This window comes from Nicotiana attenuata, chromosome 2 (assembly GCF_001879085.1).
Source record: "Nicotiana attenuata strain UT chromosome 2, NIATTr2, whole genome shotgun sequence".
Taxonomy (NCBI): Eukaryota; Viridiplantae; Streptophyta; class Magnoliopsida; order Solanales; family Solanaceae; genus Nicotiana; species Nicotiana attenuata.
Genome location: NC_031990.1, coordinates 15,847,468 through 15,860,743, shown reverse-complemented (window position 1 = coordinate 15,860,743; position 13,276 = coordinate 15,847,468). Strand labels below are relative to the sequence as shown.

Genomic DNA, 13,276 nt, shown 5'->3' with positions numbered 1-13,276 from the left:
TTGTGTTTACTTTTCTATCATTAATTTCAATATTAATCTGATTTCTCAATTTGTATCAATTAAGATCATGTATCCTTAAAACCGTGTATAAATTCAATTGTTGTCCGATTTTAAGGGTAAACAGATTCATCTCAGCTCCAACCCCATCGGTCGGCCTAGTTGTTGATCAAACGCAACCTTCAACCTCGATTCACATCAGATTGGCAGATGGCACACGAATGGTTTTAAGGTTCAACTTCCAACACAAAATTAGAGATATCCGAGGATTAATTGATGCATCAAGGCCTGGTGGACCAAGGAGCTATCAACTGCAGACAATGGGTTTTCCTCCCAAGGAACTTGCTGATCTCGACCAGACAATAGAACAAGCTGGCCTAGCGAATTTAGTTGTGATCCAGAAACTTAAGTTATTTCACATTTTATGCCAATTCTAATGCAGTTACCACCACGAACAGATATTGATCTCTAAATGTTGAGCCTTGAGGGTGCGTTGATGTGTTCGTTGAAGCATCCTAACATTGGCTTAACCCAATCCTTTACCCCTTGTACCACTTAAACAAAATAAACCTTTAGCTTAACTCCATAATCTAGATCGTAAGGCAAGGATCGTCTCAGATCGAATAAGAGGACAACAATCCATCTCCTCAATTAACATAGGTCGCTTAACATTTGTCTAACAAGCAACTGAACTGGTCCGCCAAGAGTACAGTATGTCCGATTAATAAGACATTAATGTATTTCTACTTCCAAACAGCTTCAGATATCCTTACCTCAGTATGAAAAATTGGAACAATAACCAATTTTCAAAAGCTTATCGTTCATTGTTCGGTTTACCATTAATCCAACATGTGTATTCTGATACCAATTGTCTTACTCTTGTGCCCACTTCTAACAAAGGCATTGGAGGAAAACCTGGGTATTTAGGCCGGTAACCCAACTGGCTAATTTCGATACGAACACGCCCTAATATCTAATTATTCCCTTTTTCTTGTATGGATTGTAAAAATGGCAGGATTATTCGCATCCTTGAGTAGTGAGAATCAGAGACTGCCCTAAAAGAATGGACACAGCTTAGATATGTATGTGTATAATAATTCATTTCGATCGCCATTTAGTTTTCTTTAATCTTTGTAGGGCATAGACCTTGCAAGATTCACCAACTAGAATCCAGTTTTACTTCTATATATGTATTTCAATTTTTTTCAGTTAGTAAAACCTTCCAAATAAATAACGCTCTTATAAGAAGTCTCTTGTTTCATCCAATACTAAATTTTCAATAAATATTAATTTATGAACCAATCATTTCAATTGTGCTATCAATAATAAGAAGTTAGAGATTGAACCCATAAAACTTAAATTTTGAAATCGCATCTAATTCATGGCTTTTGGATGCCCGAATCTTGCTCCCACTAGAATAGTCATCCTTCCGCTATTAAGTTGCTCTCAAATTGAGAAGAATTCAAGTCGTCATTTATCTTAGAGAAAAATATGTTCCCTGGGACCTTGAAAAGAATATGTAATTGGAAACACAAACTGACAGGGTTATATATATGTTAGGCGTACGAATTGCAAAGAACATTTAGATGAATGAATAGACAACTCATTTAACCACCAAATTTAAACAACCTGAACTTGGTACACCAGGAAAAAGCTTTCCCGGACACAACATATGCGCCAAAACATGTTTATTGACCATATTAAGGTGAAACTTTGAGGTGAGAATACATATTAATTAACCATGATCAAGTGAAAGATTTAATGTAAAACAGACATGTCACGAACTTATAGCTTTGTCGTATGCACCGGATGCAGCCAAGCAAGTAATATTGTCGATACTCTCCATAAAAAAGAGACATGGTCGTAGATAAGGAAGCTCCAGTTCTTAAATATGATGGCTAATCAACCCCTTCCATTTTCAGCCAAAATAGGCGCCAGATGCAGAAGGATCGTCACATTATAAAATAAATATAGAAATGGGAAATAGATTTAACTCCTAAATATTTAAGATTAGTAGTCCTCAATGTCCAGTTACAACTCATTTAGGTCACACAAATTGCAGTCAGTTGGACACACAATGTCACTCACTTACCCAGTCAGTTGCACACAAGCTCTTATATATAGAAAAAGTGGTTACAATAGATTAAGAAGAGGATGTCAGGCTTTTGAAAGAACATTATCTTCTCAGTGCTGTACAATTCGATAGCACAACAGTACTGGAGCTTGTACGGAAGAAAATGTGTACCTCCTTATACTGCATGAAGGTCAAAGCTGTTATCTCTTCCTGCGCTTCGACTCCACCTAGCAATTGAATAAGAGATGGCTTAGCTAAAATGTTTAGTGGATAAAGATAAATTAGAGGCTAAGATTCATAAGAGCCTATATTTCAAGTATAGCATTTTATGATGCAGTTCCCTAAGAGCACACAGAAATATGTACGTGCATACATGAGCCTGAATACCCATCTACACGTCAGAAATAAGGCACATAATTGAATAAATATCACAGCCTATTATCACTCAGCCAGATCCCAGAACCGATCATCTCAACCCCACCCCTGTTTCTACCTAAGAATCCTAAGAGTACTTATTAAGAAAAACTTAAGAATCCTAACAGCCAGCCCAGCATGACAACCAACTAACAACCATTTTATCCATCTTATTCTCCATTAATTTCATTTAGCCAACATATATCAATCAATAATCAGAACCAGTCTATTGTATACAACAACAACAAACCCAGTGTATCCCACAAATAGGGGGTCTGGGAAGGGTATTATGTATGCAGCCTTACCCCTACCTTATGCAGGTAGAGAGGCTATTTCCGGTAGAAACCGGTCTATTGTATGTCAAACAAAATTTCCCAACCCACCTCCTTCTTATTCTCCCATCCTATGTTGCTCGGACTATACGAAAATGTTACCGGGTGTATGTCAGATCCTCCAAATGTAGTGCAATTTTGGAGGATCCGACACAGGAGTAGCAACATTTTGGAAGGTCTACGCAACATAGCTCCCATCAACAGCCATTCATCTACTACCTGCAACCCGTAGAGCCACTTCCCGCAATTCTCTCTTTATGACTTAATGATTACATCAAACGTTCAATGTCAAATCACACCTGACAACACAAAAACTAGAGATTCTAGGACAAGAATCAGATACAGAAATGACTAAGCTGGTATGAAACCAATTGGCACCTGACACCACAAACTTTTACATATTACTCGGTCAAAAATTAATTATCCTAGACCTTTTATTGAGATGGTCCCAAACTAATCATCCTAGATTTCTGTGATTGTTAATATGTCCATTTTCCTCAATAGGAACATCTACCAACCTATGCAATAAGGTAACATGACACCCCAAATGTACTTACTAAAGTTCGGATTCATTAAAAAGCTAATTTTATCTTTCATTAAACCATCTGTTAACATAAAATGAAACTTATCTCATGCCTTCTCACCCAATTTGAATCAAATGATACAAATTCGAATCAAATAATATCTCCTGGTAGTTTTACAACTGATGTTAGAGTGTGAATTCCACTAAATTTGTCGAATGACATTTTTTCAATGCTTTCCTGCTAACTTTGTTTCCAAACCAAACATAGGAGAAGATGTAAGTTTAATTCATTCAGTCCGACATCTTTCTTACTGGGTTCTCCGTTCTTGTGTTCAACACCAAAGAGATTTGACCCAATTGTATCTCGATTTTCATCATGGCTGTAGAATGGGAACTTTGCACTTGACTCAAATCACGCAGTGTGGCCTGTCTTCTCACACTCTCCCAACATCTTCTCTAGAAATCTCTCAATCTTTGCAAGCTTGTTGTTTTTGGGATTCTCCTATGGGAGTTGAGGATTGCCCTTGATTGTAGGAAGGCGGAGGGGATGGTTGCTCTGTTGATACATATGGGGCCTTTGACCATTGGTTGTTTGTGAGGACCATACTCGCCTATTTCCACCTTGACTATTAGAATTCCATCCTTGATTGCCATGATTGTTGTTTATACCTCGGTTGTTTAGCCATTGTTGGGGCAGTCTCCGTAGACTTTGATTGGGGCCTCCTTGATAGTTGCCTCTTTGTCGATTCATTCTCCTTTGGTAATTAGCCGCTTCATTTTGCACACAGTGACAATGTTCTTGAACATTGCTTGACATGCGCATGAGACAAACAATAGCGGATGAGTTAAAACTGTCCATTCGTGTCGTCAACCACGTGGACTTTCTTCACTCCCAATTCTGAAATTTGCTTTGAAATGGGGAACATATGAGCTGTCAACTGTGCTATAGCTTTATCTCGTGCTTCATTCTCCTTGAAACTTGTTTGCTTGAGGTAATAGGTGTAGCATCACTACCCCACATGTGCCATGCATGGGCATTCTAGACTACTTTGTCTAAAATTACTCCAGCTTCCAGGAATGTTAAGTCCATGGTTGTGCCATTCGCCATTCCAGGAATATTAGGTCCATGATTGTGCCATTCGCCATTATCAACTACTGATCTTGTGACCTTGTCCAAAGCTAGGTAAAAGGTTTGTTACAATGGTAAGTGAGGATCCATGCTGGGACACTCCTTCAGACACCTCACCTCATATAAGGTTTCAATGGCCTTTGTTGAAAACCTAGGATGTCCGTTCTCAACTTTTCAATCCTAGTTGCCGGAAAGAATTTGGCGAAGAACACCTCAGGTAACTCCTCCCAATTATAAATTGACAACGCAGGGAGCTCATCTAACCAAACTGAGGCTTCCCCTTGCAATGAGAATAGGAAAAACCTCAATCTTAAGGCATCCTCAGATACATTGGTCTTCTTATACAAAAGCACAAACTAACAAAAAGTTGTGAATATGTAGCTAAGGGCCTTCACGCGGTTGGCCACCAAATAACCCGTTTTTGGCTAGCATTTGGAATATCAAGGATATAACCTTAAAGTTCGCCACTCCCATATGCGATAGAATTATGTTATAAGCACAACCATATGACATCGATTGGCTCATCCCCATCACCTAAAGGTGGTACAATAGCGTTCGGATTAGCCATTGCAAGTACCTAACTGGAGAAAGCAAAATTAAAAAGAGAACGGCAACCAAATCAAAGTATAGTAATACAAATACACTAGTAATCCCTAAATACCTACTGCTCCCCAGCAACAAGGCCAAAATTTGGTAACACCCAACTTACTCCTAAAAAGGATAAGCGGTTGTCACAAATATAATTACCTAACAAGGGAGGAGAAAGGAGGGGGGGGGGGGGGGGGGAATATACAAGGAGCAATTGATTGGTAGGATTGATTTCTAGACCAATACATTATATGAGTTTTAGGTTTATGATTTATTTAACAACGACAAAAAGTGAATAAGTAAAGCAATTAACTAAAATTGAATAAAATCAGATAGAGGAAGGCACTAGGGTTGTATCTCCTTCCTAAATTGCATTAGCTAGTGGGTATTTTCTTAATTTGCCTAATTACTTGGTTAATTATTATGGCTCAATCTTAATTACCGTAACATTTTCTAGTATTAATGGATCTATCTTAATTAAATTTTCCCAAGTCTAATGAGATGCTTCAAGTCCCTATTGAGTTAAACTCAAGGAAAATCTAGTTATTCCTAGCTTGAGCTATACAATCCTAATTCTCCTTAGTTCTTACCCAATTCCTTGCTCCTTAGTTCTTACCCGATCCTAATTCTCCTTTCCCAAATGAGAACTAAGACATTCAAGGCTTATTCAAGTGTTGGTAACCACTCAATTTTTTAAGCATGAAATCAATTAGATAACAGTAATACCAAGCAACTTCAGGTAAATAATCAGTAACTCATTAAGAAACAAATTAGTTAGGTCTACAACACAAGTTAGATGTTTAACTAGACATTCTTAAAATGAAAATAAGAACACAAATTAATGAAGTAAACACAATGGGTAGATGAAATTAAGGATAAATGATTCAAGTTTCAATGATTAGAGTCCACCAAGTGTTGGATCTCCAAGTAGAAAATACTCTAACACGTCTCAGCTTTCCAACACAAGATAAGAAAAAGACCTAAAAATTAACTATTTATCAGCATCCTAAATTATAATGCGACAAGTTTCCAAACGTATCCTTCGGAAAGCCCATCTTGCTGCCACACTTTGGATTCTGTAGTCACAATTTACATTCAAATGGCTCAAGTTGAAGTTTCGCCCTGGCCACACTTCTATTTTGCAATCGCATTTTACTTCTTCAATGTACCGGAGCTTACTTACATTCATCTTCCTATCTATACAACTAACGAATTCCTTTCAACCTGGGAGTGACGGGATATATTATCAAATTGCAAGCAATCAACGACTTGAAATCCAACACCAACGTAGTTTGGTCATTAGTCGTCGATATTATCATTAGTATGATACATTAGGTATCATCATGACTTAAACACTGACCCTTGGCTCAGTCCTAGCCTTCTCCTTCCATTAGGGTTAAGGAATCTGAGATATTTGGTATCACCATGACTAAACATGCAACTCTGCCCTTCTTACTCGACCCCATCCCTCCCCTACCTTTGGGGTGAACAAAAGATCCTAACAACCAGCTACATATAACAACATAGTGTAAGAAAGCAACCATCACCATCCCATCTCTAGAAAAGGCCGTTTACTAAATCATATTTGTGATAATAAGGACATTAACCGACTTGCTAATAGCAGTACTGCTAAAACTTTAAGGGGCCGTTTGGTTATCCCTTGTCCCGTATTTTATCCCGGATCCCCAAGTCTAACAAGTGTATGAACAGATTCTTACCTTTGGCTCAACATGGAACGAGCTCAAAGGTCGTTTGGCGCCATCTTCCGATGAACAGTCAGAACACAAGAAAGGGTCTAATTTCTTTGCTTCTTCAATAGTCATACCCATACAAGAAGGATGGAACCTGCAATAAATTAGTACAAAAGATGAAAAGACCTTACAAACATAGATATCTTTTGAAAAGTTCTTGAAAACATAGTATCCAACAATCATAATACAGAAAGCTTAATAGAACTCCTTGACTGACTCGGACCTCCCTAATATACAGGATGCTGAATAACACAGCAAAAATTGAACTCAACACCAGTAGAGGCAATTACAGACACAAGGATTTTCAAACTTCCACTCCACACTACTCTGGCCTTCTGTTCCCTCATTTCAAGTTCCTATGAGCTCAGCTGAATACCAACATTTAGACTCATCTTTTTATTTAATCATATTTTCCCACTTAACAAGAAGCTTATTTTGATCATCCTTTCTTGTGTCAACCCTTCTTTTTTTTTTCTTTTTTTCACTGTTTAACCTTACATCCAACTCTTTTAGCTGATTGCTCATATCCATCATATATCTCTCATGATTGCCTTCAAAGGAACTTAGCCATCTATGGATCCAATTCAACCTAATACATCAATCATTCTCAGATGCTCGGCAATATATTTATCTATTAGACTCATTCTCTCTTATAAACACCTAGATACATATTGCCTTCAAATCAAACTCTACCCATACAGAGGGTTCCAGTTCCTGTCACAGCATTGTTTTCACTTATTTGAAGAATATAGCAAAATTATGACAAAAGCTATCAATTTGTCTTACAAATTTTAAATGCATAAATGAGGGGATAAGGCAAAAAAAGGTACAAAAGATGCAATTCTAGAGCAGTTTTTCCCTAATTGTTATAGTAACACAATATGAATAGTGGACAACAACAATGATATGACTACTCCAAGAACAAATTTCAGAAGATCATGTATTTGTGTATTAAAGAATAAAAGTTGTGCATGTAGAGATAACATAGAGGCAGAGGGATATGACAAATCTCTTTTGCATTTTCATACTGTATGTCCTCAGATGTTGGTCATGTGACCATTTATCTGTTTTTGTTATTATTTATATATGAATTAAAGTAACACCATTAAGAGCTTCCTCTCTCAATTTACTTTTTTAACCTAAAGTTTAGAACACCAAGCTTGCTCGTCGTTTTCCATGAATACAAGTAAAAAAGACATGCTAATATGTAAAGGAATGAATTCAGTAGTATATATACCAGTCTTTGCATCCTTCACATTGCACCATGAGATCATCCGGGTTATAGGGCATCTCACACTTACAATACCTTCAAAATCAAAACATTCGGACATATCAGCATGTTAACAAACAATATAAGCACAACTCTAACATTCCACCAAAAAAAGAGCAATTTTCAAATTTCACAGTAAAGCTATGAGCAACTCACACAGCAACACGGTCAGGAGTAAATCCTCCTGTGGCAGCTTTGTACTCGAACCTACAAAAATAATCCTCAGGGCCCACATTCTCCAGTTTGGTGTAGTTCTTGAAAGAGTGCACTATGCACTTCCCCTCGATGGTGTGTGCACTCTGCAAATCGTAGTGATCTGACAAGAACAGCTCTTTGGCCCCGTGGAACTGTCTGCGGCCACCAATAGACTCCTCAGGGCGGTAATACCATCGAACTCGAACCTTCACATTGTTACGGTGGTCAGCCTCAATTTTCTCTACTCTTGCCACATATGGGGGCTTATCAGAATCAGATGGTTTCATCAACACATAATCACCAGCTGAAACAGAAACAAAAGTAAAAATCTTATTCTCCTGTAAGCTCCAATCAAACACTTCTTCAGAACCCCCCCCCCCCCCCCCCTCCTTTTTACCAAAATAAAAGCAAAAAAAGCTGATAGCGTAAAGAGAAAACAATGCCCTAAATTTCAGCAGACTCATTAAAGAGTACGGTACATGAATGCATGTGTGTCTATTTTGTCTCGGGACAACCAAATGTCCACATTGATTGTTAGAGAGATATTGCAAACTAAAAATGCATTTGAATAATTTAGGGAGACAAAGCCCAATGAACTACAAAGGAATCCATACAAAAGACAGTCTTCCATTCCAATTTTTATGGCATTTTTTTCATTTTGCAGCATTCCAAAGGGTCTAACACCAATAACAATGTTTTATAGAACTTGCAACTTTCAAGAATTCAAATTCATTTATCTATTCAATTTTTTTTTATCTCCATCAGTTAAGAGGTACATGGGTTCGGTTAAGAACCACATGGTTGACAATGACTTTGTTACCTAACACATAGATAAAAAACATGAAGGTAGAGGTGTGAAGTATCAATCAGGAAAGAAAACATTTTTCTCTATTATGTGTTTATATCCGATCTCTCTCTCTTCTCTCTGCATTATCTACTTCCTCCTCCTTTTCTTTCATCTCTTCTCAATGTACTCTTCTCCTTCGCTGAAGCTTACATCTAAATCCCTACTAGAGTTAGTTGCAAGTGCTTTGTCGTGTCCGTTTCAGCATAGTTTAATTTCCACTTCCCCTTTTTTCCACTTTGTATTTCATTACCTTTTTCCTACGAGTCTAGATGAAGAGACATGGTCTATGAAGATTCATATAGCCCAGTACCTATGAGGAACATTTTCTCTTAATTGTATATTCCAACCAAGAGGTTGTGAGTTCGAGTCACCCCAAGAGCAAGGTGGGGAGTTCTTGGTGGGAAGGAAGCCGAGGGTCTATTTGGAAACAGCCTCTCTACCCATGATAGGGGTAAGATCTGCGTACACACTACCCTCCCCAGACCCCACTAGTGGGATTATACTGGGTTGTTGTTGTTATATCCTCTTGGTAATATATTAGAACAGAATATATTCTCTTGGTTGTGTATTTGGCAGGAATACCTTCACTTGGTTGTATATTTGGTATAAGAGAATCTTGTAGATACGGAATATATAACCAAGAGAATATATTCGTTATTAGTGCCGAACCTAACTAGTTTAGGATTGAGGCAACCAGAAAGTTTAAGAGTGTGATTGTATTTCATTTCCTTTGGAACCACCATAATTGTAATTAAGTTGAATATCAATGGAATAGTCCTTCTCCTGAATTGTTCTGAATATTGGGATCATTACAACTTCTTTTTTATAAAAGAGATATCCCCGAGGACCATAGGGAACCGTTCGAAACTCGGTGGATAAGACACCAAGCTCTATACCCTTCTCTACTTAAAAACCAAACTTTTGTTAATGGCAGGTTCAAACCGGTAGCGTGCACTTAGCCCACACATCACGTTCTGCGCTCTTACCACAAGAACAAAATCCTTGGGTTGGGAGCTATTAGACTAACTATTCAGCCACTACTTTAGTATTTCTTACACTCTCACTAGTATAATACTCCTACATAAGTCAAATCAACATCTTACAAGCTGTTTTGAATTGTGTATTCTTGTTATATTGAATATTATTGTTACATTAAATACAATGTTTGTCATGATTGTTGCTCAAAGTTTATTGTATTGTTCACTCTCAACAAAAAAGTTTATTGTATTGTTAAATATATTGTTAGCTAACAATGAAAAGATCCATTTTACTTAACAACCAATATGATGTGGTGAGATTGCTACGTTATTTCTCTGTCCAATTGTCTAACTACTATCTAATAATATCATTTAATCTTATACCCTATTTTGCCATGTAACTCCACCTTTTTCTATAATCATATTTCAGCAGCCCTTCCTCATTACTACTACTCCTCCTTCTAGTATGTAATCATCCTTCTTCCTCTTTTTTCCTTTTTTTGAGTGTTGAATTATTGATAAATTCAATATCCATTGTAATAAAGGATATTTTAGTGAACTTGTAAGGAGATTGGTGGAGCAGTATAGGGGAACAAAGAAGGATCTGCATATGATGTCCATTGACCTAGAGAAAGCATACGACAAAGTCCCGAAAGAGGTGCTATGGAGATGCTTGGAGGCTAAAGGAGTCCCGGTAGCCTATATTAGGGTGATTCAAGACATGTATGATGGTCCTAAGATTCGGGTCAGGACAGCGGGAGGAGACTCAGAGCACTTTCCGGTGGTGATGAGGTTGCACCAGGGATCAACTCTTAGCCCATTTTTATTTTCCTTAGTGATGGACACACTGACTCGACACATTAAAGGGGAGGTACCATGGTGTATGTTATTTGCCGATGGCATAGTTCTAATTTCCAAGACGCAGGGTGGTGTTAACAAGAGGCTGGAGGTTTGGAGAAGGACCTTAGAGTCTAAAGGTTTCAAGTTGAGCAGGGCCAAGACGGAATACTTGGAGTGCAAGTTGCGACGTAACCTAGGAAGAGGACATGGAGGTGAAGCTCGATACACAAGTCATTCCCAAGAGAGGAAGTTTCAGTACCTTGGGTCAGTAATACAAGGAAATGGAAAAATTGATGAGGATGTCATACATCATATTGGAGCAGGGTGGATGAAATGGAAGCTTGCTTCCGGTGTATTGTGCGATAGGAAGGTGCCACTTAAACTTGAAGGTAAGTTCTATAAAGTGGTGGTTCGACCGACTATGTTGTATGGGACAGAGTGTTGGCAAGCAAGAACTCTCATGTCCAGAAGATAAAAGTAGTTCAAATGAGGATGTTGAGATGGATGTGCGAGCATTCTAAATTTGACAAGACTAGGAATAAGGTTATTCAGGAAAAGATGAGAGTGGCCCCCGTGGAGGACAAGATGTGAGAGGCGAGGCTGAGATGGTTCAGGCATGTGAAGAGGTGAAGCATTGATGTCCCGTTTAGGAGGTGTGAGAGGTTGACCTTAGAGGGTATGAGGAAGGGTAGAGGTAGGTCTAAGAAGTATTTGGGAAAGGTGATTAGGCATGATATGGCACAACTAGAGCTTACCGAGGACATGTTCCTAGATAGGAGGGTGTAGAGATCGAGGATTAGGATAGAAGGCTAGTAGGTAGTCGAGGGTTTTGCTTTTTCTTTCTAAGACCGATAGCATTAGTATTAGTATGGTAACACTGTCACTCGAAGATTGCTATCTTTACCTACTGTTTGATTGATATCTTTCGCTTTGGTTTTCTTAATTTCCTATTGTTGTTGTTACTACTTGTAGCCAATGCTTCTTTTCATCTATTCTCTAGCCGAGGGTCTATTGGAAACCTCTCTTCCCCCGGGGTAGGGTAAGGTCTGCGTACACATTACCCTCCCCAGACCCCACTTGTGGGAACTCACTGGGTTTGTTGTTGTCGTTGTTATTGATAGTACAATACAATCAAATCAAACAAAAAAAATTGTTAAACAACAAACAAATCATACAATCTATCCAAACAAAGTCTTAACAACATAATACATTACAAAGCAATAACAAAAGAAATCGAAAAAGGTTGTTAAACTCCGTGTTCAATCAAACACTCACGTACAAATAAGCAAATGAGAGATAAATTCCTAGTTCAAAAAAATGAAAGATAAGTATGAGTTTTGCCTCCATATACACACACAACAAAGCATTTATTTAACATAAAAATCAAAATCCAAAGATAAATTTATAAAAGGAAAAAAGCATTATTACGTCTTACGACTTTGTTGGTACCCTTGATAGTGTAAGAATCAAGGTCCTTCTTCCCTGGTTTAGTTTTTGCCATCAATTCTCCCTCACTGGTCAAGAGTCAAGACTCAAGACCCACAAACTTCCTTCCACGGGATACGATACTTTTTTTGCTTTTCTTTTGGATTTTATTTCACGAAAATACAGTGACCCAGTTGTCAAAATCCTGCGATGGTAACACTTGCTTAGCTTGTCGTAGACAGTGGAGAAGCAGAAACCCTAGTAGCTGAAAACTAGAGGTCGAACGAAGGAGGGAAAGAAGAAAGAGATTTTGTTCCTGTACAGGTAAGTTGTAACCAATGAAACATATCTGTCCCAAGTCCCAACCATATAAATTAAGCTAATCATGATTAGTAAATTAAGTAAAAATATAAATAATTAAGTACAGCTGGGAGATTAATTAAGTATTTAATTATTATAAGTTTGATGTAAACGCAGTGTAATAATTAGGATGACTCTTGTATTTATCTTTACTTGCTACTATAATTTTATTTTAAGTTCACAAAAATTTAATGTGCTCACATTCGAGGTTATTCATGGATCACGTAGCGAAGCAAGACGATAAAACATTCCAAGATAATGAAGCTGAAAGAAGTGTAATGTTCGGAGTGTTCTAGAAGCTAATTACATGAGAACTTAGTGGTGTTTAGTTAGAAGCACATAGCAGGTTCATTTGATATGTTTGATTTTAGTTAATTCTTGCTTGTAATTAATTTGTAACTCATAAGGTCAACACGTTAGCGTCAAACTTCAAGGTGTTTTGGTTTTTCTTCTTTCTTTTTGGTGATTTACGTGGGTGTGTTTGTGCGCATGCATATATATATATATATATATATATATATATATATATATATATATATATATATATATTGTAC

The 13,276-nt window shown here is 37.6% G+C and overlaps 1 protein-coding gene across 1 annotated transcript; it reads right to left on the bottom strand.

The window, feature by feature from the left end:
- On the bottom strand, window positions 1,969–12,747 carry LOC109244635 (chromatin remodeling protein EBS-like). Its single transcript, XM_019411757.1, has 5 exons — window positions 12,366–12,747; window positions 8,235–8,577; window positions 8,046–8,114; window positions 6,776–6,902; window positions 1,969–2,298 (listed from the first exon to the last, which is right to left on the bottom strand). Exons 1-5 carry the CDS (start codon window positions 12,436–12,438, stop codon window positions 2,272–2,274), a joined length of 639 nt encoding a protein of 212 aa, XP_019267302.1. The 5' UTR covers window positions 12,439–12,747; the 3' UTR covers window positions 1,969–2,271.